Source organism: Zootoca vivipara, chromosome 7 (genome assembly GCF_965207765.1).
Source record: "Zootoca vivipara chromosome 7, rZooViv2.hap1.1, whole genome shotgun sequence".
NCBI lineage: Eukaryota > Metazoa > Chordata > Lepidosauria > Squamata > Lacertidae > Zootoca > Zootoca vivipara.
In genome coordinates, this window is record NC_142590.1 from 51,678,146 (window position 1) to 51,705,553 (window position 27,408).

Here is a 27,408-nt window from a genome sequence, read left to right on the forward strand (position 1 = left end):
CCTGTAGGCGGAGTGAGGCAGCTGCATTGGGCTGCAGAGGCTGGAGATCTGAGAGCAACAGCAGGATGGTGGCAGGATAAAGTGCATTAATGTTTGTCTGCTCTTAAGCCAGCCTACTGCCCTCCTTTGCAGTGGAAAGCAGCAACTTTGAAGTAAAAGGCATTTGACAGCCTGGCTGGCGTTTGTACATGGCACGGGAGGCGGTGCCACCTTGACTTTTGATCATAGCTGCCAAGTTTTCCCTTTTCTCGCGAGGAAGCCTATTCAGCATAAGGGAAAATCCCTGTAAAAAAGGGATAACTTGGCAGCTATGCTTTTGATTCAGGCAGCAAGATGTCTTGGGCCAGCCCTGCATGAGAGCCCCACTATGGTGATGATAATTATCTATTTATTTATACTCCGCCTGGCCAGCAGCCGAAGTGGCCGTTGGGACCTCGAGCATTTTACAAATCCACCCTCCGCGTCAGACAAAGGCCAATTTAAAACAATAGCAAGAATTAAAGAGCGCAAAACACCATATTGCCCACAACGACAGACACCACGGGGATGTTGTGCCTTGGCTGCAGCTTCGGTAACATGCAGGGAGAGGTTGCTGCTGCGTCTGCTGCTGCTCTCCCTGTGAGCCAACAGAGGGCGCTGCCACGCCGCCGCCGTGTTCGTCCCGCCTCTCTCCGGCGGGCGGGGGCTGAAGGTGGCTCTGTCGGACTTGGCCGCGGTGGTGGCCGGGATTCCGTCGGCGTCTGAGACCGGGAGGGAGGGAGGGAGGGGACTGGCGATGGCAGGAGGCGGCCGGAGCGGCGGAGGCGCAGGGCGGCGAGGGAGGCTGTGATGGAGCCCCTGGGGTGTTAAGAGGAGCTTCGTCCTGTCCAGGGCCCCGGCATGGCTGGCCTCTTCAAGAAGCAGATCCTGAAGCACCTGTCCAGGTGAGCGTCGGCAGGGGCCGCCCTGCAGGTCTCCCTCTTCGAGTTGTGCGGAGGCAAAAAGGGGGGAAAGGAGCCCTTGGGGGGCTGTGTGAAGGGCAGACAGAGGCGAATAGGGGTGCAGGTCCCCGAGAAACCTTCCCCTGTGGCAAAGGTCTTTGCGACAGCAGAAACCACGAGGGGAAGGGGGAAAGGGTCACCAGACGGACCCCCCGATTATTTGCCTCCCACAAAACGCTTGTTTTCTTGTGCACTTCTTTCCCATCCCCAGCCCCCAATTCCATTTGTTGCTGTCTATGCTTCCATTGGGTTTGTCCCCTTTTTCTGCCTTGCCAGTATTCTGCCTTCTCTCTCTTCTGCCCTCTGCCCCGTCCCTTCCTTGGCAACAGATGAAATCCTGCTTTTGATGTTGCCATTTAATCCTTCAGCTCTGGCCGTAATGATGCTGGAGATGATTCCCACCCCCCCACCCCGCCCCAGCCACTGTTTTATATTGTGTGTGCGTGCATATAAGCTATTCCTTTGGCTTCCTCCTCTTCCAGATTAGTTAAAATTTTGCACAGAGTCAGTGAAGGCTGAACATATTCTCTTAAGGGCTGCTTATAGTTCCGAAGCTTGCATCTTTCTGGCTTGCTTGTTTGAAATTAGTAAATAAATAAAAAATAATTCTCCCGCTGGCAACCAGAGTCTTAAACAATTAAAGGACCGTTGCATGAGTTAGTTTTCCCCCTTTGCATTTGGGATTAGTAACATGAGACAGGGAGACATCTGTTTCAAGGTAGTTAGTGTTTAAGAGTATGGAGAGCTCAAGGACAGCACAAGAAATATAACACAACTGAGGAAAAGCGTATGCTAGGATGACCAGTCAATATATATTCCCTCAATATATTGAGGGAAGAGCAGTAACAAATTACTGGTGCATACAGTTGAAACTCTGAAAATCTGGGCTCATGCCCAACACTAAATTCACCATCTGTGTTGTTTGTACACAGTATTCATGCAACATTTCACTTGTGTCATCATTATTTGTTAGTAAGCTGATGATATTTCTGGCTGTCACTAACATAGAAAATGCCTAAGTTGGAAAACATAGGACAAGCTGTGCTAATTCAAAATATGGTGTGCTAGTGTTCATTTGAGAATCCTACCCATTTGGGGCTTTAAGAAGGTACCTTTTGTTTATAATACTGACCAAAAACTGAGACGTGAAGAAAGTGAAACAACTTGCAGGAGCCTGCCCGTTAAATTAAAGCTTTTCCACATGATCAGTTAACACGTGCCACAGTCACATTATTTCCCCTTACTCCAGTAGTCTCTCTGTTCCTCATAATGTACTATCCAGCCTGCACATTGTGGGGGAAAGGATAGCATTGCTGTAACCATGTTGCTGTTGCTTCGCTCCTTCCCTTCTTGACTATGGGTGTGTGTTCTGGGGCAGGTAAAAGAGAATGTACAAATGCTGGGGGAAGCTGGAGCGAAGACTGCTGCCATGGGGGCCATCAGTGTGAAACAAGGCAGCTTAGTGCTAAGACTACCTGCAGCATGCTTTAGGCATCTCTCCCCACCCCCCAAAAAATCCACTACTTATTTTTAAGTATTTTTGGAGAAGGGGCATGTGGTGGTGCTATGAGACATGGTAGCCCTTGTCTGATAAAGAATCGTAACAACATTAAACTGAAAAATTCACAGAGTAGCATCAGTGGATGGGTATAGTTGTAATATGGGTGCAAATGAGAACTCCTGGGTGTCATTGATAGTAGGTGCATGTTTGTTTTTAAAGTAAATTTCCATGCCTCTCCCTGTCCAAAAGCCCAAAAGATAACTTGCATAAACGTATTTCTAAAATGAAGTAAAACTTCCAAACCGTGAAAGAGCCAAGAAGAACAAATTACAGAAAGCTGACAACTGTACAGCCATAATCCATATACTATCTACTGTATTGTAATTCTGCTAGCTAAAATGTTAATTTTCCTTACCCAGGTAAAAACTATTGCAGTTCAAGCACTGTGAAAATGTGATATTCTTGTTGAAGAAGTGTGTAGATCCCTTACACCAAATGAATAATGATGGCAACTGCATAAATGTGTGAAAAAATCATTCAGACACTTTTATTATGTAGAAGAAAACAGTAGTCTGGGAAAATCCAGCATGAAGCTCAATGAATATCTTGAGCCATGGTTTGAATCACTGGCCCTCAGCTGCTAATCCTGATATTTTGAAGCTTTTTATATGCTTGAACTGAAAGTGATATAGATTTGACATCTAGCAGAATAACACATAAAGACTTGAACTAAAGTTCTTGGTCTGTAGCAAGCCTGTAAATATATTCAGTGACTCACCAATTACAAATAGGGCTGCTTTTAAAGGAATTGTACCAAAACATAAGTACACTCTTGTTAAGTTAGGAATTCTCGTTTCTCCATCTGCTCTTATTTTGCTAGTGAATGAAGGAAAATGCATCAAAACTGTCATAATATATTAAAATAGCTGGTAGGCTTGCAAAACACATATTCCCTGCCATAAGGCAAACTGTATCTATTTTTTCTGTGACTGCAGTTATCTTAGGTAAAATACAAAACCTAAAGCTGATGTTGCCAATGTTTGCCGTTTAGAAACTAGTTAATGGTGAAAGAGTGGAATAGGAGAGGGTTTATCATGAAGGAGTAACACTGATGACAGAAAACAGAGGGTTTAGTTGGTTGCAGGCAGCATATAACTAGATAAGATGATTTAAGAAATCTCCCCAGTGTCTGCCATGTTTTTCACAGGCCAGTGTTTCTCTGCAGGATGAGGGCCTCTTGTGATCAAGCAGCAAGACAGAAAACACCCTTTGACTGGATCTTCCTAAGTGGAAGGAGCCTGGTCAATTTAGGGATAAGATAGATGTGCACTGAGAAGGCAGGACGAACCAAGCACTTAGTTTTGCTCTGGCAGAATCAAAATTACTTCCTACCCATCATAAGCTGATCATCATAACAATATTTTACTAAAGATTAAGACTTGATCAAACTATTATTTTCAGATTCCCAGTTGTATTGGTTATTCTTTCTCCCCTTTACATCTCTGCATCATGGACAGCTGGTAGAGATCAGAAGGCTCTCAATCACCTGTCCTGCATTACAAGGGACCTCATCCATCCAATGAGTTTATAAGCTGCTTCTGTGTAGCACTTTCTTCAAGGCAGGGGCTGCCATGGTTAGTATGGAGAGAACTTAACTGTGAGCCTGGGTTTGGACCACACACAAGCCAAACCTTGGCTTAGCTCAGTGTGGCACAGAAGCAAAATGGACCAGGAAGGAGCAAAGCAGCTGTGAGCTTTTTTCAGGGGGGCCTGTGCTTTTGCATTGCCTCCTGTGTTGTGCAAACCAGGATTGAAGAGTTGCTATAGAAACACAGGCCGTTACAGTGATTTACTTTGTTTTTAGTATTCAGGCTCCCAGGTTGTTTCCTTCTGGGTCAGTCTTTTCTGCTGTTGAATCATTTAACTCCCTAGGCCGGGTGATGGTGGTTGGTTGGGTTGGGGGGGGGGCTGGCGTTGCACAATGTGCATGTGAAGGAATTGCTGCTTTGTCACTTACTGACTCTCACCAATAGATTGCTTGCAGGCTTTGGAGTATCAAATGATACATGATCTCATGATCAGTGGCATACGGTATTTAGCCTAAGGATGAGAAATAGTCTGGTTAATTTCCTCTTTCTTTCAGTTCATTTAATAACTCAGTGTTTGAGTGGCTTACTGTGCTAAGACCATTTCCTCCTCTAAAGATTTTCTTATGGAATGAACTTATCTGCCCTGGCTTGAAAAATATTTGAATTGTGATCTTTTGAATATAATGACTTAATTTTAGTCTGTGTTTAAAATTTCAAACATTTTTTATTGAATAGTGACCACATTTATTTTGGGATTCTGCTTGGATTGAAGTTTTATTGTGGGTCTTAGGAATGGAAACTTCCTTAAAATAAGTGACTATTGTTGCATAGCTCAGTTGGTTAGAGAGTGGTGCTGGTAATGCCAAGGTTGCAGGTTTGATCCCTGTATAGGACAGCTGCATATTCCTGAATTCTATGATTCTATGGCTTGATTTTCATATTCCGTTGCTGCAGAAGAGGACCAGGAAGAAAGATGATGGAATTGGTAGTTCTCCTTCTCCTGACTTTCCTTTGATCCCAATACAAGCTGCATTGCTCAGCTGAAGAAAAAAGAAAATGAATTAAACAGGGCTTATTTGTCATTTCCAGAGAATTACATTTCACAGGATGAATGAAGTGTGATTGATTCCCCCCCCCCATCAGAAATGTTTGGCTTGCTCCAGTAAGCAAAGCAATAAATGTTTTTCAAAGAAAGACCTGCAAAGGTATTGGTCATTCCCTATATTGTCTTGGTAAAAGTGAAAATGAAATTGTAACAAGAAGAACCCCAACTTGTTGGTTCTGTGAGCCCGATCAATAATCCCATAGCATCAGCTTCTGAACTTGACAAAGTAGGAGTGGAACCACTGCAATGAATTCATAATGAGCCTAGGGAAGAATTCTATTAAATTCTTCCGTAGTGAGGACTTTGTTGGGATTTTAAGTTGGCCATTTCATTGATCTAGTGTGGAGTACCCAGTGCTTCTGGGGAAATCAGAAATATTTTTTTTAAAATGGGTAGTGTGTTTAGAGACTGTGTGTGCACACACACACACTAACTCAATACTTTAATCTGACCTAGGGAGAACCTGAGTTGGTCCCAAATCAATTTGGAGGGGAGCTAGTGTTTAATTGGGTTTAACTTGGCATGCTATCTTGTGTCAAAATGGTGCCCAGCACCCAAAAATAGATGAAGACTCCTGCCTCTAGCTCAGGAACCCTCATGCTGAGTTTGGCAACGGTATCCCAAGAGGCATCTGAAAATATGGAGAACAAATGGACAGACAAACCACTTTCCAGAATACTGTAGATAGTATATTATGATAATGTCCTATTTTGATATTATGGAATATTTTGTAATGGGCTGAAACTGTACCTTGATTCTTGACACCTATAATATAATGTGTAGATAATAAACATCCTGGTTACTCTTGAGACCTCTGAATGGTTTCTGAAGACGATCTTTCCAAAACCCAGAAGGCTCATAGGAAATATTTGGAGTGAGTGAAATAGAAAAAGGAAGTGTTTAGTCTGCTTTGGTGGGTTGATGGAAACAAAACTGAATGGTGGAGAGGGAGGGGGAAGTACAGGCTGAAGTTTAAAAAGTGAAAGCAAATTTTCTGGAGCTTCCATACCTGGGTCCTTGGTGTGATACCTGTCATAAAGTAGTGATTCTGCGAGCAAGTACTGCTGGGTGGGGCCCCTGAGGTAGGTGGTAACAATTAGTCCCCAAAGTGGGAGCAGGTAATGGGGCTGGCTGGTTGCCAGCATTCCCCAGCCCCTATAAATCTTCAAGTTAACCTGCTGAGGGTTGAGCAGATGAGATCAATAGTGGTCAAGAAGGCAGTTTCTGCACATGCTGTAGAGCAGGCATGCCCAAACTTCGGCCCTCCAGATGTTTTGGACTACAATTCCCGTCTTTCTTCCCCAACCACTGGTCCTGTTAGCTAGGGATCATGGGAGTTGTAGGCCAAAACATCTGGAGGGCCGCAGTTTGGGGATGCCTGCTCTAGAGGGAAATGAGGGGCAGATGGGGCTCGCTAATCTGGGAAGCTAGCCCATCCAGAAAGAAAACTCCCAAACCTTTGCTGCCTTGCAGGATATCTTTGGGAGAAGAAAAGGCTAAGGAGTAAATACTACACAAATCTGGACTGGAGTCCTTAAAACAGTTGGATGGCGTCTTGTACACCTCCTTCCAGCAACTCCTGCAGCCAAGCTGGTGCCAAACATATTGCGCTGTGGACTAAACCACTGAGCCTCTTGGGCTTGCTGATCAGAAGGTCGGTGGTTCAAATCTGCGCAACAGCGGTGAGCTTCTGTTGCTCTGTCCCAGCTTCTGCCAATTCTTCCCAGTTCAAAAGCACACCTGTGAATTAGATAAATAGGTACCACTGTGGCGGGAAGGTAAATGGCGTTTCCTCTGGCACTCATCATGGTGTCCTGTTGTGCCAGAAGTGGTTTAGTTATGCTGGCCACATGACTCGGAAACCTGTCTTGGACAAACACCGGCTCCCTCGACCTGAAAAGTGAGATGAGTGTGGCACCCTATAGTCACCTTTGACTGGACTTAACCGTCCTGGGGTCCTTTACCTTTCATCTTTACTTTGTTATCTGGGCAGCTCAGGACATACTGCCCAGGCTTGCACCCTGGGGAGGTCACTCCAGTGCTGCTTACGCTGCAATTTGACTTCACCCCACAGGCGTACTCCGTTGTCTCTCGAGACAGACAGCTGCCAATAACACCACAAGTTGGAACAGACAGCACAGCACTTGTACATGCAGCAAATACACTGACGCACATGAAGCCCCTAGAGAGGGATCCTGAGGTCCCTTTTGCCTTCCAGAGGTGGAAGGTCACTCTCTCCCTCCTCTTGTCAGCCTCAACAGCAGGTTTTTATATTCCTTAATGTTGCAAAACTGTCTTCTACTGTTCTCTTTCAAACGGACCTAGATTACATCATCCTTGGGGGGGAAGGAAGATGCGTCATGTTCTCATATCTCTTCCATTGAGGATAGCATCAGCTTATTGAGAAATTAGTCAGCAGTTGTATTCTCTCTAAGAAAAGGAGGGTATGGGTGTGTTTAGCTCGGTAGTTAAAAGTATACTATTTAAATGGAGTAGGAGGAGAACATAGGTAGTCTTTAGGCATCTTCTAGATAAGCTAGAAATTATGGGAAATTATTTATTCCCTGTCTGTGAATTGCCTTGCTTTGGACAAATTTGTATTTCTTATTAATTCTTTGACTATCCCTGGTTCTCTAATGCCCATACATCCCACACACTATTATTGAAGATTGCAGTATTTTCATACATACTGGAAGAGCAATAGCTCAATGGCGCAAAGCCTGGACTGTGTGTGTGGAGGTCCTGGGCTGCCCAGATGACAAAACACTCCCTCCTCTCAGCCTCGCTGATGGGAAGCAAAGCAATGGCAGAGCATCCGGTTTGCATGCATAAGGTCCCTGCAATCAGTGGTTTTCCCACATCTGTGGTTTTCAATCAGCGTGCCATGGCACCCTGGGATGCCTTGAATGAAGGTCAGGGGTGCCGCGGGCAACACTGGCCTCTGTCCCTCTTTCCTTCCTTCCCTCTTCTGATGCCCTCTCAAGTCTCCGCCTCCCAAAGACTTGCACAGCTGTTTGTTGCAGCATTCCTGGCTACAAGCTCCCTAGATGAATGGTGCCTATGGGGCTGGCCAAGGAGTGCTTCCCAGGCCACTGGAGGGCAGTGTGAGGTGGCACTTCTCTTTGGGGCAGGGGCATAGCTGCCAAGTCCTGGTTAGAAAAATAGGGGATCAGCAGCGCCGACACTGGAAGTTGCTTCTACACATGTCCAGACATGCGTAGAAGCAACTTCCGGTGCCAGCGCTGCCCGATTTCCAGTGCCCAGACCTGGGCAGAGCAGCACCGGAAGAAATCCGGGGGAATTGCGGGCTATTTCGCCATTCGGGATGACAGCGGAAAACGGCTTTAAAATCGGGGGTTTCCCAGGGAAAACGGGAGGCTTGGCAGCTATTGGGGGGGGGGCAGCTCAGAGACCAGGGGCAGCAGCTGCTCAGAGGATTCCTAAGGAGAGGGGGGAAGAAAGGAGGCTGAGGAAACACTCCACAAGGGGAGGGTGTTTGAAAAGGGGTGAGGGGCTGCCAGCTCTCCAGGCAAGGGGTGATATAACTGGGCTCCTGAGCCCCACAGGGGTGCTGCAGAAAGAATGTAGTTGGTCAAGGGAGCTGTGGACCCCAAAAGGTTGAAAACCTCTACCCCACATAGACAATTTGGACTGGGAAAGACGCCTTTTTGAAGTCCTAGCACTGCTGCCCGTCAGTGTAGACAGTACTGTGCTAGATGAACCAGTGTCATACCTCATGTTGCATCCACTTCAGATTACGTGTTTTCATGTTGCGTCCTGCGGCAACTCGGAAGCACCGGAACGGGCTACTTCCTGGTTTCGCCACTTGCTCATGCACAGAAGCGCTAAATTGCGCTGCGTGCGTGCGCAGACACAGCACTTCGGCTTGCGTCAGTTCCAGAACAGATCCCGTCTGTAACACAAGGTTCCACTGTATAAGGAAGCTTCCTTTGTTCCTAAGAAGAGCAGCTTTGCATTCATGACTGTTTTATACCAAGTGGGGACATTGGCCTAATTTCATTCAGTTGGCAAAGGGTAGGCGGAAGGTGGCCGAACGAAAGATTCACTTTGTCCTTTAATCTTGTATACTGCTTTCAGATGAAGGGTGGTATACAAATTTAATAAATAAATTTACATTTAAAAAAAATGGTATATTGCTGGCATGCACTCCCTGAGAGATTACTCCCCAGGGAATGTGTCTCTTGAAAGTAAAAAAAGGTCCCCCACCCTTGGTTTATATCATAACCTCCTACGTGTAGCTGGATAATTTGCAAGACTTTGTTAAACTAGAGACAGTGGTTGCCTAAAATATCTGTTGCAGCTGAAAGGAAGTGTGAAACCACAAAACTCCGAACTGTTAAAAATGGGTGATCTTTTAGTGGAATGGAACTTTTAGCATAAAGGTGCACCCCCTAAAGGTGCTGTGTGTTTGAAAGTAAACCAGCCAGCAGTACACTCCTGGTGCTTGAATTTAACCATGTAATGCCTATGTAAACTATAGAGACAAAGGTGAAACCTTGCTTTAGCCTCCCCAGCTAAAGTTATGACAGGAAACATACTCTCGTAAGGCATATAGAATCATAGAGTTGGAAATCATCTAGTCCAACCCCCTGCAACGCAGGAATCTCAACCAAAGCATCCATGATAGATCCAACCTCTGCTTTAAAACCTCTGAGGAAGGAGAGTCCACCACCTCCCAGGGGAGTCCATTTCACTGTTGAACAGCTCTTACTCTCAATTTTTGCTGAATAAAAAGAACTCTGTATTGAGCATTTATCTGTCCCCTCCCATTAGCTGATCTAATAAAACGTAAGAAAACAAATGAATAAAGCATACAAACCAAGCAAAAAGTGTGCATAAGTATGTAAAATAATGAGCACACACAGATTATTCCCTAACAGGATCACCAAGAGTTCTGACCTTACCAAGCAGCACTGACAGCCACAACCTAAACCATTTCCATCTCTACACTTGTGACTATATATATTTTTGCCTATGTTAATCATTTACAAGCATTAAGTCTTGGCAATACGAAGATATTTGAGTGGTATCTCCCCTGAACCTTTAAATATTTGAATGGAACTTGCATGTATAAGCAAGTCATCGCATTACATTATTGATTCAAAGCGGGACCCAATCCATTACTGTAGTTTGAACATGGAGGAAAGGAGCAGACCAAAATCTGTTGGTCCAGAACTTCTGCATGCAAGAAAATAGAGCAAGATAGATTTAACTGTTGTTCTGAAGTGAGATACAATGAACTCTCATAATCTAGTACAGTAAGCCCACACCTTATGCATCTTCAAACTCATGTGGCCAAGGAAGAAAGGAAGGAAGGACGGACAGGGGGCAGAGTTCTGGGAAAAGGACTTTTGCAATCCCATCTGCCATTGAACCCTATGTGTTTTGACTACATGCAATTTTGGCTTTAGGTGTGATCAAGTTGCAGGCTTACTGTACAGTGGAATCTCTGTTTACGCCTACCTCCGTTTATGAACGCCTCCGTTTACGAATGCCGCGGACCTGGAAGTGTTTATATCCGGGTTCCGCGGTGGTCGGATGCGCAGAAGCGATATGCGCAGCACACGCAGAAGCGTGCCTTTGGCGAGCGAACGCCTCCGCGGAATGGATTGCGTTCGCAAACCGAGGTACCACTGTTGGCAATACTTCTCTGTTCTTCGTTTCCTAATTGGACTGTTTGCTGCACAAGTACACCAGCAGCCCGAGTTCTTAATATATGGTTTCCCTCCTTAAACTGCCTTTTTATTCTTTCTTTCTTTCTTTCTTTCTTTCTTTCTTTCTTTCTTTCTCTCTCTCTCTCTCTGCATGTGTGTGTGTGTGTGTGTGTGTGTGTGTGTGTGTACTAGAGTGTCATCCAAGCTGCTACTTTTTTTTTTTTGGTAGAATAGATGTTTGGTACTAGCTCAGTTCTATTTCTTTTCCAAACAGAGCTATTTTTAGTTCTCTACTCTGATGTCTTCCCAATATCATCTTATTACTGAATCTGAAGCTACTCTGCAATACTCCTCAAATGTATGTCAGTGTTCAGAAATCATTGATCAACCCCTTCAACCCCTGATTGATTTTGAGCTAAACCAAAGGAACTCTTGGCTTTTAAGAATATGGATTTGCCTAAGTGCCATTCATAATTTTGTGGTGTATATTCCAAGGCTCTTATTAAATAGCTATATATGTCTGGTAGTAAATCTGCTTCATTGGATATATAAACACTTCCAAAATGTAAATTCAAAGAATTACAGCTCTACCTGCCACACACACATTAAAATTCCCACGATGTTCTGCATTTAATTCATTAAAATGAAGACTTTTCAGCGTCTTAGTATTATTAATCATCTCATTTGGGTACTGTCCTCCTTATAAGGAGGTCAAGATAGCTGTCATGAGGTTTCTTCATTTATCTTTACAGCAACCCCTTGAAACTGACTTAGATGAGTACAAGTGGAAAATGTATCTTTTTTTACATACTGTGAAAATCTAGTTAGGTTGATCTTAGATAAATGGCATATGGGACGTTTCCAAATGGGAGTTTAATTTGCAAATGTGTTGTTTTGGCAACAGTTTTTTGTATTTTTAAATTATTGAATTTCTCCCTGAAAGTGTAAATCCATATAAGATTGGGGGAAATATGGGTTGGCTTTTTTATTCCAAAAGTGTCATGTGGATGCTGAAGGAAACTGGTATGCCTGAGGAGCACTGACTCCACAATAAACACTGCTAGGGAAGTACTGAAGGTCACAAAATAAAGCAAATATTCAATATCTGGCAACCAAAATGATTTTTGTTTGACCAAACTGCGGGAGGCAGTGCAAGACAGGAGTGCCTGGCGTGCTATGGTCCATGGGGACACGAAGAGTCGGACACGACTAAACGACTAAACAACAACATAAAACATTTGGTCCTCAATTTTTCTCATTTATTTATTTAATTTATTACCTGCTTTTCAGGACACATTGTCCTTACAAGGTGAGGCCCTCCAAACGAATGATGTTGGACTACAACTGCCTCCTTCCTTGACTATTGACCATGATAACAATGGTATCTCTTGACCATGATATCTCTTGGCTAATGAAAATTGAGTTCAGTGATATCTGGAGGGCCAGAGGTTCCACACACATGCTTCAGTTAACTCTGGAATTTGTAGTTTTGTTAAGGAGTTAAGTGACTGTTACAGGAAATTCTAATCACCTTCAGACCTACGGTAATTGTGTGGATGAAGCAATAACAGGTCCAGGTCTGGTCTGAATGATATCCCACCTCTCCCCATCTTATAAAGTATTGCTAATGCAACTGAGCCATGATTAGCTAAAATGAGTTAGCCTAGTTAGAATCTACTGGTGTATTGCTCCTTTGGTCATGTACATACAGGCAACGACCGATTAATGCACGCCCCAAAGATGCATAATTGTGCACGGCACCGAACCAAGATGTGACCCAAAAATATAATATAACATGACACAAAAAGGTGGAACAGGGGTGGAGCAGAATGGAATGGGGCCATAACAGGGCAGAGCACGCTTATATGCGCTCCACCAACATGCGCAGGGGTCGGGAACAGAACCCTCATATGAAGTGCTCATCAGCTGTATATCTCCATGCTAACCACAATGCAACTACGAAAGTTGCCTACCTTTATTGATATATGGAAAACAGAAACTTCTTTTCTGCCTCTTCATTCTAAGGCTCAGTGTACACATAATGCTAAGCCAAACTATGGCTTAATGTGATCCCAGATAGGAGATTGTGGTGGCTAAACTCTTCCCCTGGTACTCCTGCTGCTGCTTCTGCTGCTGCTATGCTATCCAGGGCTAAGAACTCAGGTGGTGGTTTGTCTCCTCCAGACAAATCATGAGCCTGTGTTTGGATGACATGATAAACTCAAACCATGGTTTAGCACCAGGTAGCACAGCTGGAGTCAGGCTAGGAAATAAGTGCAGTGGTTACAATCTTCTCTCTGGGAACCCATGTGTTCATGCTAAGTCATGGCATAGCTTAATGTTACATGCAAACTGGGTTTAATTAATGAGGGTATGCGATATACTCCATATTCTCCAGTGTCTCCTGCTCTAGTTTCCCATTGGTAATCTTCCTGCAGTTCCACACTTCAAATCTAAAAGGAAAATCTATTTTGGACAGGCTACAGGGAACTATTTGCTTCCTGTCTACTTCGTGAGCCTGAGAAACTAGCAGACAGCCAAGCTGCCCTCCTTCCTCTCAATTGTAAAATTAGCATTTCTGTCTGTTGCCCGCAGAAACAAATGATGTGAGCTGGAACAAGTTACTTTTCTCACTTCTCATTTTATATATACTGTGATAACATTAGAAAATGTTGTTTAGCCTGGCTGCCCTTGGCTGTTTGAGGCAGGGTGATCTCTTGTTTGCCACAGGAGCAGCCACACATTAATGCAAATATGTCTCTCTCTTTTTGTGAACTCGATATTTTTAGGTGTGTTGCAGAGTTCATTGTTACTGTTGCCCTGCAGAATGGCATGAAAGTCATGGCTGTAGGAATATGACATGGTTTCACAGTTCACTGATATGATTGTTGCATCAATCCTTCAACCTCTGATGGATGATTTAGAAGGATTGGGTCTGGCATAACTTTCACTGCGTGTGTGTGGCAGTATCCATACTCAGCAGAGTTACATCTCAACGCAGCTCCTTCCTTTGAAGCGTCTTCGGGGTTGGAGGTACACACGGTAGGCAGTAAACACTCATGGACGCCATAAAGATTCAGTCAAGTGTAGACCTTTACATGACAGGCATAAAAGCATATTGGTAGCAAATATATACAGACATTCACCACTGCCATGCTCAAGGCATGCTTAGAGTCCAGCAAGAGTCCAAGACTCTCTGTTTCTCTCACCACAAGACGCAAACAAGAGACTCACAAGTTATACAGAACCGGTTTTATCAGTACTTCCTGTCATACTGTGCATGTCCAAAGAACAGTTCCCACAGAAAATGTCCTTGCATAGACAAAACAATCTCAGCCTTCTGCTGCTTCTTGCAGTGAATAATAGCTCAGAAGAGAATCAGAAGGCGGAGGATTGTCCAGGTGATACCTTTTCCTACAGCTGGTAGCACCTGACTGAAAGTGCAAGAAAAGGTATTGCAAGAAAGGGAATTTGAGCAGCTACTGTTGTGGACTGTGCTCCCTGCAGTGATCCTGTTAGTTCTGTTAGTCTCTAGCCTGGGATTCGCAATAGCAGAGATAGATGGAGGCTGCACAGTGTCTATGTGTAGCATACAAGCATCAGGCACTCTGAATCAGCATGCCTAACAAAACAAAAAAAAACCCAACCACCTGTAAGCCAACTTGTATATTAGTTATACATTAAGGAGCTCAGGAAAGTAGCTGATTCCTATGAGCAATGTAATGTGTGAAGATGGCAGCTCATGCAGTACTGTGGCAGCCACTTTTGTGGACAAGGAAATACATATTCAGCCACCCCTTTCATGGAAGTTCCTGCTGTAGCACTGAAGAGTATCTGCCTAATTATACTGCTCATAGGATTAGATCATTTGTCCATGCTACTAAATGCACATAGAGAGGCCAGTGGGATGTATGAATTAGCCATAAATTGGGTTCACCAGGTTCTCAGCTGCCTGTTCAGCATCTGTTTCTTGCAGAGTCACAGCCCAACCTGGAACTGATTCTACTTGTGACCAGAATAGCCCTTGTTCACTCTTCTTCTCCCCGCTGAGTTTCTGGCAGAATTTTGTTGAAGTCTGTCTTTGTGAAAGGCACAATGAAGTAGTGCTTTTTCAGGCAAAGGGAAATGAGAGAACCACAGGGCGTAATTAACACTGGAATCTAATCTTACTCTTGCCAACAATGGGGTTTTTCTTCTCCACCTGCTGGGCTGCTGTGAAGAATTAGAATTAGTAAAGAGGAATGTGTGTGAAATGCTTTTGGGTTTTCAGTAATTAGCAAATTACCAGGTGAATAATCTCAATGATCTGGGATCCAGAACGGATGAAGATACATTATCACACAGTTTCAGTTCAGCTTGTTTCTTGCTGAGAACGTTTTTCTATGGAGCTAGGTCCTTTGGAGAGAGGAATGGGCAGGATAACTTGATCTGTTTTTCCCTTGACCGTCCCTGTGGCCTTTGACCGCATTGAGAGACCTTATTGCACCAACCCAGTGTGATGTTGAATCACGTTAATGTTATGTGCTTTAAATAGAACTATTTTTTTTGCAGAGTGATATAGTACTCTGCTAGTTGTGGATTAGATACAGCCTAGGGATTCATGTGTCCAGAGAGGAACAAAGGCTTAAATTGTTCTCTCATAGCCCTATTCACATCTTTATTGTATACACAGGGGAGAAAACAACCCCAGCCACTGCTACCTCATTGAAGATAACTAATTAAATCAGGCACTCTGAATCAGTAAAAGCTTGACCACCTCAGGAGTGTATGCTAATTTCTCTTCCTTGAATTTCCAGTTTTAGCAAAAAGACACAACTCATGTGCATGGTAGACTATTAGTCCATTAGTTTCCTTTTCCTTGTGTTGGGGAGAAGGACCGCTCAGTGGTAAAGCACATCTTTTGCATGTAAAAGTTCCCAGGTTCAATTCATGGCGACTCCTGATACGACTGGAAAAGACTTCTGTCTGAAACATTGGAGAGTTACTGCCAAACAGTCCAGACCAGAGGTAGGCAGAATGTAGATCAGGGTCCACTGGTAGATCTCTAGGTGATTTTCAGCAGATCAGCAAGTGCTTCTGTTTTTCAATTGTCTGAAAATAGCAACAACTAAAAATCTTTCCCTTTCTAAATTACCTGTAGGCTGATGGGGGGAACACTTGGTGAGGGGGGCCTAGCTTTGCTAAGGCAATGCCTATAAATTTCTGGCTGAGCATGTGCTCAAATCATTGCTGTCAAGTCTCCTGTTTTTCGCGGGAAACCCCCGGATTTTAATCCGTTTCCTGCTGTTATCCCAAATAGAAAAAAAATATCCCGGAAATCCCCCGGATTTCCTACTTGCCAGGGAGGCTCCATTTCGGGTGCCACTCTGCCCATGTCTGGGCACCGGAAATCGGGCAGAGCGGCACCGGAAGTTGCTTCTATGCATGTCTGGACATGTGTAGAAGCGGCTTCCGGTGCTGCGCCGCTCCTGATCCCGCATTTTTCAGTGGGAGACTTGGCAGCTATGGCTCAGATGCACCATATTTATTAATTCCTAGCATATATCTGCCCAACTGAGCCACCATTTTGCACCTGGCTCCAGTTGGTAGATCTCAGGGTTTTTGCTGTTGTTGCTTTTTTAAAGTACATCCCACAAGTCAGAGGTCTGCTCATCCCTAGTGTAGACATAGTTGAGCTGTATAAAGACACTTCCTGTATTGGGAGGGGGGCATGGTTAAGAGACTGAGAGCAAGATAAAGTTAGCTTGTGCATTCCCTTGTACTCCCTCCCAAGGTTTGCTTTAACCTGGGTATATTTTTTCCTGTGCATCAGTACTAACCAGGATTGTGGCTAATCAGAATTGCCCTTGTACAGTACTCAGAGTTGAGTAACCACTTCAAGCCCTGGTTCTAGATCTGGTTACGGCAGCAATCCTGGCTACTGTTCATTTGTGATGCAGATGTAATGTTACACTCTCGAGGGTAGAAGAATGTGAGCTTGCTAAGCAAATTAGGAATATTATATCTATATCAGGCCAGAGGAAGAAAGTGAAAACATACACTGGCAAATATCTGTCATTATGTATCTGAACTTGGTGTTTTCACCCCTCCATATAATGTTCCTAGTACTGTATCAACAAGAGCTGGGAGTTTTCTGGGATTGGGCAATTCTAAGAGATAGTTTTGGGATGAGTGATCCACAAGGGAGAGAATATCGGGCAACCCTGCACAATCCCACAGCAAGCTTGCTGTTAACCTCAGATTGTTATAGCTCCTTAAGTCCTGCCTCATGCTAAATGGTTGCTTATAGAAAGCTTGTGGTAACGTCAGATTATGGTGACAATATAGGGAAAATATCTGAACAAACATTAATCATGCAGTGTAATAGTTCTGAACAGGGAACACACAATTAACAACAGGGTTTGAAAAAGTACAGCAATTCTCTTTTGCAGTGGATAAACAAGGAGATGGCTGGTGTAAGTTGCTTGGAAGAACAGGACAAGATTTTCCAGCATAGAGGAAAACAGGTTCACAGCTGAGCCTATGTATATTAACTCATAAATGGGCAGAGAATTGCAGCCAGGTATTAAAAGGGCTGGATATCAAAAGAGAAGTCCCAAGTATAAATTTAAAAGAAATGCACTTCATAGTTTCACTGCCATCTTTGCTTTCCCACTGCTTAATGTATTCATACCAAAGTCTATTCTACTTTCCATTCCACTCCATTCTTCTACCTGTTATTTTACCGTGAAAGCCTTTACAGTTTTTATCCAGCATTAGAACTATCCTCAGTCATCATATTGACTCTAATATGATGTACTGAAAGATATATGTGTTTTCTAGGAGGAGGAATTAACAGCTAATAATTATAATTACTAGCAACAAGAGAACTTAATATGCTCCAGCAGAATGTTATGCAGATAAAATGCAGCATTTTAAATGTAAAACGGATCTTAAAATTTTCATATTTCTCACTATATAATCTTGCAAAGGAGGACACTGTAAGAAGTAGACAATTTCATGACATAATTCTTACTTTACAACAAGAATTATGGTGAATGAGCTGAAACTGAGATGAAAGGTTGCTCTAGTCCAGGCATCCCCAAACTGCGGCCCTCCAGATGTTTTGGCCTACAATTCCCATGATCCCTAGCTAAGAGGACCAGTGGTTGAGGAAGATGGAAATTGTAGTCCAAAACATCTGGAGGGCCGAAGTTTGAGGATGCCTGCTCTAGTCTATCCATTGATCCATGCAAGCTTTAACTCTTTCTCTTCCCCCCCTTGGCAACAGGTTTACAAAGAACCTCTCTCCTGATAAGATCAACCTGAGCACACTCAAAGGACAGGGGCAGCTGACTAACCTTGAACTAGATGAAGAAGTCCTGCAGAATGTATTGGAATTGCCCACCTGGCTTGCCATTACTCGGGTCTTTTGTAACAAGGCTTCCATCAGGGTGAGTTAAATTATCAGCAAAAGCTTTTGCAGTGCCGAAAGTATTTCCTGTCCTGACTACATGCCATTTTTTCTACTTTCGTACTAAACAAGTGCAATCCTCACCCCAAGCTGCTCTGGCTTTGTACCCAAATCGCTAATCTTCCCATACATGTGCTATGAAATCTGCTCCAATAACTGGCACAAGAGGATCAAGTTCTGAACCAGAGACGCTGCAGAAATTACAAGCAGACTGGTTAAATTCAGTTTTAAATTGATTGTTCTGTTTCATCTGAATTTGTTCTGTTTAAATGCATAATTGCAAGGATTGTATTTAATAGTTGCAATTGAACATTTACACACAGAGCGCAATGTTCTCCTCTTGCAAATGTTGCCCCAAGCTCTTTTTGAAGCAGGAAATTGATTTTTCAGTTGATGTAAGCGAGTAATCGTTTAAGCTCCATTAGGATTACCCATAGTGAAACCCCATGCAAAATGGTTTAGGAGATTGTGAATAAAAAGTGCAGCTTTGATTTGAACTGTAATGACCAGAGTAATGAGCCCATCGGCTCTTTTACCTTCTTTGTTTAATACTCAGAGCTGCTTTTCATGTTACTTCTTTTTGATAGGGATGTTAATACGTACTTGCAACATTTTAGGAACCGTTTATCGGCTGAAACACCAGAAATGTCTGTTCCTTCTCAGTACATGTATGGAGAAACCACTGGAGAGTCGAAATTGCTGATGCTCCTTTTGCCAATACATTGAAAAAAAATCTGACATGTGTATTAATATGCTTGTTGATGAATTGACATGAGAAGCAGCCCTTGCAAAAAAATAAAAAATGCAAAGCAAACACAATAAGGGAGTGGACTGTTTGTTATACTCCCAAATATGAAACATTATAACTAATGCAAACAGCAAGATTTCTCATGTCTATCATGACTCAGGATTTGATCTGCATGCGCATTGGCAAGCTTGGTTATGAAAAATTTAACAGGCCCATTCTTTTTCAGGTTAATGGAAGGTTACATAAAAAACAGAAATTACAGAAACCAGCGAGCGTTTCATTGTCTCTAGAAAGACCCTCTCATACTTCAGGGTCTCAGTACTTGACAATTGTTTTATAAGATAGCTGGAAAAGGGGCTTTGTAGTAATTCACTAACATTTAACAGCATTTCAGGTTTTGAATAAAGGTTATGAGGAGCTCATTACAGGCCTTGGTCCTGTATACCTGAAGGAGCGTCTCCACCCCCATTGTTCAGCTGAGATCCAGCGCCGAGGGCCTTCTGGCGGTTCCCTCATTGCGAGAAGTGAGATTACAGGGAACCAGACAGAGGGCCTTCTCGGTAGCAGCACCCACCCTGTGGAATGCTCTTCCATCAGATGTCAAGGAAATAAGCAGTTATCCTAATTTTAAAAGACATCTGAAGGCAGCCCTGTTTAGGGGAGCTTTTAATATTTAATGCTGTATTGTTTTCATATTCAATTGGGAGCCACCCAGAGTGGCTGGGGAGACTCAGCCAGATGGGCGGGGTATAAATAATAAATTATTATTATAGAATTACATTGATTTGGATACAAAGATGAAGTTAACATAACAGTCATGCAAGGGGGATAACTGATTGGGGAATCCTCTGATGCTCTGCAGGGTCTTCCAATTCCCTGGAGTCTAAATGCCTTTGGCTGGTGCAGCAGGATCTTTGGATCCAAGCCATTGTTTCCTGTTTAGCTGTGTATTGTACTTGGGCATCTGATAAAGTAGGTGTAAAGGTTCATGACACAATAAATCTAAAGACCCAAAGCACTCTTTGTTCTTTATCAAATGTATTCTGCATGCAAGAGTACAAGAAATAGTACAGTACAATATTGTCCTCAAACAGCTTGCATTTCCATAGAGCTGCTTTTACAGTGTCACTTTTCAGAGCAGCAGTTTGCTGGAACTGATCTTATTACTGTCACCCAGAATCTATTTAGCCCTTGTGACAGTTCGCGTATATTTTACATCTGCTTTCTTGTTACAGATCCAGTGGACAAAGCTGAAGACTCATCCAATCTGTCTGGTAATGGCCTTGCTTATCTCCTCCCTGTTAGTGAGAACTCGTAACTCCAGATTGTTTCGTGGGGCGGGGGGGAGGGGGGAGAGAGAGCCTGTGTTTTCAATGCTAGAACTTAAGGCTATATACTTCTGCTGTTGATCAGATTGTTGGCAGCATAGGGCTCTTTCCAATATTGCAACTTTCATTGAGAGGTATAGTCCTGTATAATTCCAATGATTAAAATTAAAATGTGGGAAGGAAAGAACTGATACCTAACCCACTAGTGAAATATGCTGACATTTCCATATATGCATTTCCATGTACATTAGCAATTTTTAATATTATAATGTTCCTTCTTGCATTTTACTAGTTGCTCCCAAGGCAAAAATCTAGTTGTGATTCAGTTGTGTTAAGTCACTTTTGAGATTATTGCCTTACCTGTGTACACTCAAAAATTATACACAAATGCACAGTTTTGTGGTTTTTAGAGTAGTAACTTGTGAGAATGAAATAATTTTTTTTAACATGGTTGTGGTAGGATAGGCTAAGTAAAGGTATTTTCTTTTCAGATCTAACACAAAAATGTTTTTTTTTAATTGTGATTTTTATTTTGTGAGCAGCAGCTAATTGGCCCTTTTGAGGGGATGAGAATACTGTTGGGATTTTTAGGGGCATTTGACACACATGGACAATATGTTAATTCCTTACCTAGAAATGTCTGTCATATAGAAATGTTGCAATATGTAAAGTAGACATAAATTTGCCCTGAATCTAGGCATACGTTTATATATGTTTAAGTATTTAACTTTTGTATGTTTTATAGAACAGTTGTGATTTTTCCCTTGATTTTACTATTTTAGATTTTGTAAATCTCTTTGAGGGTTTTTAAAATAATCAAGCAGTGTATAAATTTTATGAAATAAACTAAATACAATAAATTATGGTGGAACTATATGTTTTCTTGCAGACAAGTGTTCCCTAATTTGCCTTTTCTGGAATAAAGTAATGGTGGGAGTTGTTAACATGTACAAGGGTAAATAATTGAGTAGGAAAAAAGGTATTTAATCCCACTTATTTGCCAATACTTGACTGGAGATTCCCCCAATCTCAAGGCTGTTTTTCCCCTAGCTGAACTTACTTACACTTTCAAAGCTTGAGTAGGCAGGATATAAAATAATAGTAAAGGACCATCAGGTCCAGTCGTGTCCGACTCTGGGGTTGCGGCGCTCATCTCGCTCTATAGGCCGAGGGAGCCGGCGTCTGTCCGCAGACAGCTTCCGGGTCATGTGGCCAGCATGACAAAGCTGCTTCTGGCGAACCAGAGCAGCGCACGGAAACGCCGTTTACCTTCCCGCCGGAGCGGTCCCTATTTATCTACTTGCATTTTGATGTGCTTTCGAACTGCTAGGTGGGCAGTAGCTGGGACCGAGCAACAGGAGCTCACCCCGTTGCAGGGATTCGAACTGCCGACCTTCTGATCAGCAAGCCCTAGACTTTGCGGTTTAACCCACAGAGCCACCTGGGTCCCTAAAAATAAAATAATAGTAGTACGGTAATAATAATATTAAAGGGTGGTAGCTAACTAAGGCTTACTCAAGAGTTTATTTCAATGGGTCTCATGATAATTTACCGATATTAGGATACTTTTATAAAGGACCTGGGAAGCACAACATCCAAAACAGAGAACAGCCAGGTAGATCATACAGAAGACATTGCTGTGTAATAATTGTATAAGGAGAGTTGCCCCAGAAAGGTTTTCATACCTGAAACCTATTGGGCTTACCAAACTTGTTTGCCTAGCCTCTCATTTGTTCTAGTAATTAATCCTGTAGTTTGAGAAGGAGCCTGAATATCTTAAACCCAAACCTTTAGGGTAGCTAATGAACAAGTCTTTCTTAGTCAAAATAAAAATAAAAAATCCTTCCAGTGGCACCTTAGAGACCAACCAAGTTTGTCATAGGTATGAGCTTTCGTGTGCATGCACACTTCTTCAGATACTTCTTAGGTAACTCTACTTTTCCATGTCTGTTTCCTTGCTATGTTCACAGTCGTTGGATAAAGTTGAAGTGGAGATGCGAACATGTGAAGAGCCCCGACCACCCAATGGACAGTCTCCTATTGCCCTTGCTTCAGGACAAAGGTTCATATTGCTTGTAACCAACATTTGTCATTGCAGTGTTTTATGTTACTTCTGCTTTCCCTGTTTAAATGATGTGTTGGGTCTGACTTTGTAATCCAAGTTTTCTACTTTTCAATTCCTGCTGCTTGAGTTTTTACTGAAAATCTGGACACTTACGTTGAGCCTGTACTACAGAATACAGAGCCTGACTTCTGTATTGACAAATAAAGTATTATATGTCCAGAATCAAAACCACAATTTTTTATTTTATTTTATATGCTTTTATATGGCTTTGGTGTAATAGCAACCCTCCTGTGAGTCTTGTGTAGTTTTTCCTTGATCCTTTTGTTTCTTTTACAAAATGCAACCAGGGAGGCTAAATTCTTTTGCAGAAACCTGGGGAAATGATTCTTAACCTTTTCCCTGCTTAATAATCCTGCTATGAAAAGTTATAGGGTTTTTTTTCTTTTTCTTCTCTGCACTGTAGGATCTAGATGGGGGACTTTTTGCAGGCTGGAGGTTCCTTACCCCCTGCTTCAACATTTCTGGCTTCTCTGCTGGATGTGACTCTGTAAATGAGTATTTTTGTTAATGTGGCAATACTGTAATTGTTATGTGGCACTATACATACTGTACACAGGTCCCACTTACTGAACACAACGGAAATTGTTTGTCAGGCAAGCATTCACATAATGAGCCCACAATTTCCACTGATTCCTATGGGAACATTTCTAATTGGGGATGTGCCTCTTTCCCCTCTCTCCATGGTTTCTTCTTGAAATGGCTGCCGCCAACCAGCAAAAGTTAGACAAAGAAAATACTGACTTCTCTGATCTCCCCTGTCCCCTGATTTGTCTGATCTCTCCTGCTCCTTGATTTGTCTAATCTCACTACCTCCATCCCTCCCTGCATGGTTTTTGTCTGAAAATGGCTGCTACTAACCAGCAAAGCACAAACAAGCAAGGAAATAAGGAAGCAGGCAAACGCCAGATGTTTGGATATCTGAATCTGCAGAGTATATAGAAAAGTTTGGGAATAATTTTTTTATGTTTGGATAAGTGAATTTTCAGAATGGGCAGATAGTGGAACCTGCACGTATACTCTATTTAATTAGTTGCAGCCACCAGGGTGGCATTGCTTACCTAGATTCTGAATGCCATATGTCACTGCCAGTAACTGAGAAGGAGTGTGGTGCAATGGCAAGAGCCCATGCTGCCCCAGCAACTGCTACTGTGTTTCATGTTGTTAATGATAAATAGTAAGGGATGTGGGTGGCGCTGTGGTCTAAACCACTGAGCCTCTGGGGCTTGCTGATCAGAAGGTTGGCAGTTTGAATCTGCACAACGGGGTGAGCTCCTGTTGCTCTGTCCCAGCTCCTGCCTACCTAGCAGTTGGAAAGCACACCAGTGCAAGTAGATAAATAGGTACCACTGTGGTGGGAAGGTAAACAGCGTATCCGTGCACTCTGGTTTCTGTCACAGTGTTTCGTTGCACCAGAAGCGGTTTAGTCATGCTGGCCACATGACCTGGAAAGCTGTCTGTGGACAAACGCTGGCTCCCTTGGCCTGAAAGTGAGATGAGAGCCGCAACCCCACAGTCGCCTTTGATTGGACTTAACCATCCAGGGGTTCTTTTCCTTTACCTTTTTACCTGATAAATAGTAGAGCTGAAGGGATCATCTAGCCACCTTAACTGAGCGGAAAAACCAAACCTATTACAGGATATTTAAACGCTCAAATGAAAACATAGTAAGAGAAAGAGGAAAAAGAGAAGTGTAAGAAATAGGATACAAAAGGAAAAGAAATAGGAAAACAGGAAAGAAAAAACGTATAAGAAAATGTTAAAAGCATAATAAAATAAATGGTATATTGTTAGAAAAGGTGCAGTCGTAGCTAAGAAGAAAAATTGACAAGACAGTTTAGTGAAGGTTGAGAAGAAGGGAAACGGGTTGGGGGGAGGGGGCGAGAGCAAATCGATGTATTTTTAGACATTGTCTAACTAAATGGATACACATGTGTATTTTGTAACTTTTTGGTAATTGTGTTTGTTTGTTTGTTTTTTCTTTTTCCATATGTATATATGTTTATATATATATATATGTGTGTGTATATATATATATATATATATATATATATATATGTTTGTTTGTCCGTTTTTCTTTTGTTTTGTTTTTTCTCCGTTTTTAGATCTGTGTGATGAATTGTAAATAACCAATAAAGAATCTTTTTTAAAAAAAAAAAACTGAGCAATATATGAGAAAACCAGTTTCAGTTTATTTAGTGGAATAATATATTTCCAGAGGGGTTCTTGACATGTGATTTAGTCCATGTTAACATGTGGGGTACAGTGTTAGTCTTTAGCAGCAAAAACAATCAAAGAGTTTTGTGGCACCCAAAAGATGAATAGTTTTCTATGGCAATAATCTTTAATGTACTGAAGCCCACTTTGTCTTATGCATGAAGTGAAATCTTTGTTGGCCTTTACATAAAGAAGTAGTTAAGGTGGGAGATGAATGGCAATGAGATGCAAAAATTATAGTCTGTTATAAATAGAGCCTAAATATATAGCAGATTGGTAATCAATTGTTGAGATGGTTATATTAACACCTGCAGTGGGGCAGGGGAACCCTTCACAAGAAGCAGTCATAGATATCCTGGCATTTCCCCCCTATTATTTGATAAAACCAGAAGGCTAAAATACTTTCCCATTGTCTAGGTAATATTGAAAATTCTAATTCTTTATTCATTTCTTAATGTTTGCATATCAAACTTATTTATTGTTTTTATTGTTAGTAGGTATCTATCAAAAGTAATTGCTGGGTTTTTGCTGTTTGCTTCCAATCTTTGCGGCATGCTTTGTTCTGAATTATGTGACTCAGTCTTTACATAGCTAAGGTATAGAAAATCCTGTCTCAGTGTTCTGCTTGAATATCATGACTACCTGGTCCTTTTCAGTCCTAAGATTTAAATCGGTGCCACCTGTATATTTCAGTATTTTTCCCCTCTGTGAATATTTTTATATTTCAGGAAAAGAAAAAGATGACTTGCTCCTCTGTGTTTATTACTGTAAGATCATAATTGCTCATGAGTGTTTCAGTTTGCGAATTGAATTCAGTTACTGAATACATTATAATACAGTGGTACCTCACTAGACGAACGCCTCGCGGCACGAAAAAAATTGCAAAACGAAAACATTTTCTATGGCCGTGCCATAGAAAACTTCGCAAGATGAAGCAGGGCGCCGCGAGGAGAACGTCAGACCGAGAGCCCGCCCGCCTTGCGCTTCCGCCGCCGCCATCGCCCGGCTTCCGCAGCAGCCGGATCCCCCCTCACTCGCCTTAAGCCTGCCTGCACGCGAACGGGCTGTCTGTCTCGTTGGGCGTGAGGGTCCGACTGCTGGGGAAGGCCTCTCTCTGGCCCTCCTGCTTCCCCCTGAAAAACTTCCAGCCGTGGCGGGTGAGTCGGTGCCTCTTTTTTTTTGCACCTCCCCCCCCCATAGGAACACATGAATTAAATTTCAATGCATTCCTATGGGAAACCGCGCTTCGTAAGACGAAATTATCGCAACACAAAATGACTCGTGGAACGAATTAATTTCGTCTTGCGAGGTACCACTGTATACTGAAACCTCAGAATTTCACATTCATGAGCAGAGAGACATTAAATTACTACAGTCTTCCTTGATACTGAAGAATGGTTGGAGAGTATGAACATGGAGTTCACATCTAGCTTGTGAATCTGCTGTGTTTAATACCTGCCTAGCAGAAACTTGCCTTGTAACAATGTTATATCATGCTACAATGATCAGATTTCCTTGCCCCTTTAAAAGCCCTTTCCCTCCTTACAGTGAATATGGCTTTGCTGAGAAGGTAGTAGAGGGTATGTTTATTGCTGTCAATTCCATCACCATCAAGATCCACTCCAAGGCTTTCCATGCTTCTTTTGAACTGTGGCAGCTTCAAGGATACAGTGTCAACCCCAGCTGGCAGCAAAGTGACCTCCGCTTCACCCGCATCACTGATTCAAACAGGGGAGAGGTAAGACCCTAATTAAATCCTCTCTTATTCGAAATCTCTTCTGTTGACTCACAAGGATTTGCAATATAGACATTCAATGGCACACCCACGCCCACCTTTAATAATCTGATACCGATCCAGCTGGTTACAGCAACCTCCTTTGAAGCTATACTTTCAAGGGGTTTGAATCTAAACCAGCTTCCCACACACTGAGAAAGCGAACCTTGGCAGGGAACTACCTATTGCTTCCAGTCTTTTGGGGGTTCCCTGCCTGAGCTTATCTCTGCTGGCAGGGAGCCCTGTTTGCAAGGGAGTAATTGGGAGCTCATCTTAACCTTCTGGCTTATGGCTCAAATTGCAACCTGTGCCAGGCCTAATTACGGTAGGCCCAAAGGATAAAGGTTTGCTGCTGTTGGCCACATCTCATTCTGAAACAGGGTGGGATGCTGAAGAGTTCTGTTGTTTCCCCTAGAGTGCAATCACACATTTTCTTCCTGTTTCAGTAAAGTATGTTTCCTAACTTGTAATTTGCTACAATACATTGTATCCATCTTTAAAAGTTCAGCATTCTTCCCTTTTTGTCTCTGTGCTCTCTCTCCCCTCTGCATAGGTTCTAACATTTAAAGAACTCACCTGGCAAACGCTTCGCATAGAGGCAGATGCTACAGAAAACGGAGATCAAGATCCTGTCACCACCCCGCTAAGGCTTATTACGAACCAGGGCAGAATCCAAATATCTCTTAAGAGAAAGGCAAGTATGGAAAGCGCAGTTGGATAATACTTAGAATGCCCCACAAGTTTGTTCAGATAACATCCTTTGGTCTTCTACTGAATATTGGAGATCTGAAATTCTTTGCTTATGCAGTCATTCTACACTCAGTTAGAAAGTCTGTGTTCTGTAGCTGTAATGAATTATTAAAATTTGCATCTTATTTTTTTATTTCTTAAGGTTTTTGTGAGGGACATTATGTGG

At 42.7% G+C, this 27,408-nt stretch overlaps 1 protein-coding gene across 2 annotated transcripts in view; it reads left to right on the forward strand.

Moving 5' to 3' along the window:
* The first annotated feature begins 737 nt into the window (after nucleotides 1-737).
* Nucleotides 738-27,408, forward strand: part of BLTP3A (bridge-like lipid transfer protein family member 3A) — a 52,843-nt gene continuing 26,172 nt past the window's right edge. For both annotated transcript variants that reach the window (XM_035122159.3, XM_035122160.3), the window contains exons 1-6: nucleotides 738-923; nucleotides 18,121-18,283; nucleotides 20,287-20,325; nucleotides 22,350-22,441; nucleotides 26,267-26,456; nucleotides 27,046-27,186. In XM_035122159.3, the coding sequence (XP_034978050.2) occupies nucleotides 880-923; nucleotides 18,121-18,283; nucleotides 20,287-20,325; nucleotides 22,350-22,441; nucleotides 26,267-26,456; nucleotides 27,046-27,186 (669 nt within the window). In that variant the 5' untranslated portion in view covers nucleotides 738-879. The remainder of the gene's footprint in view (nucleotides 924-18,120; nucleotides 18,284-20,286; nucleotides 20,326-22,349; nucleotides 22,442-26,266; nucleotides 26,457-27,045; nucleotides 27,187-27,408) is intronic.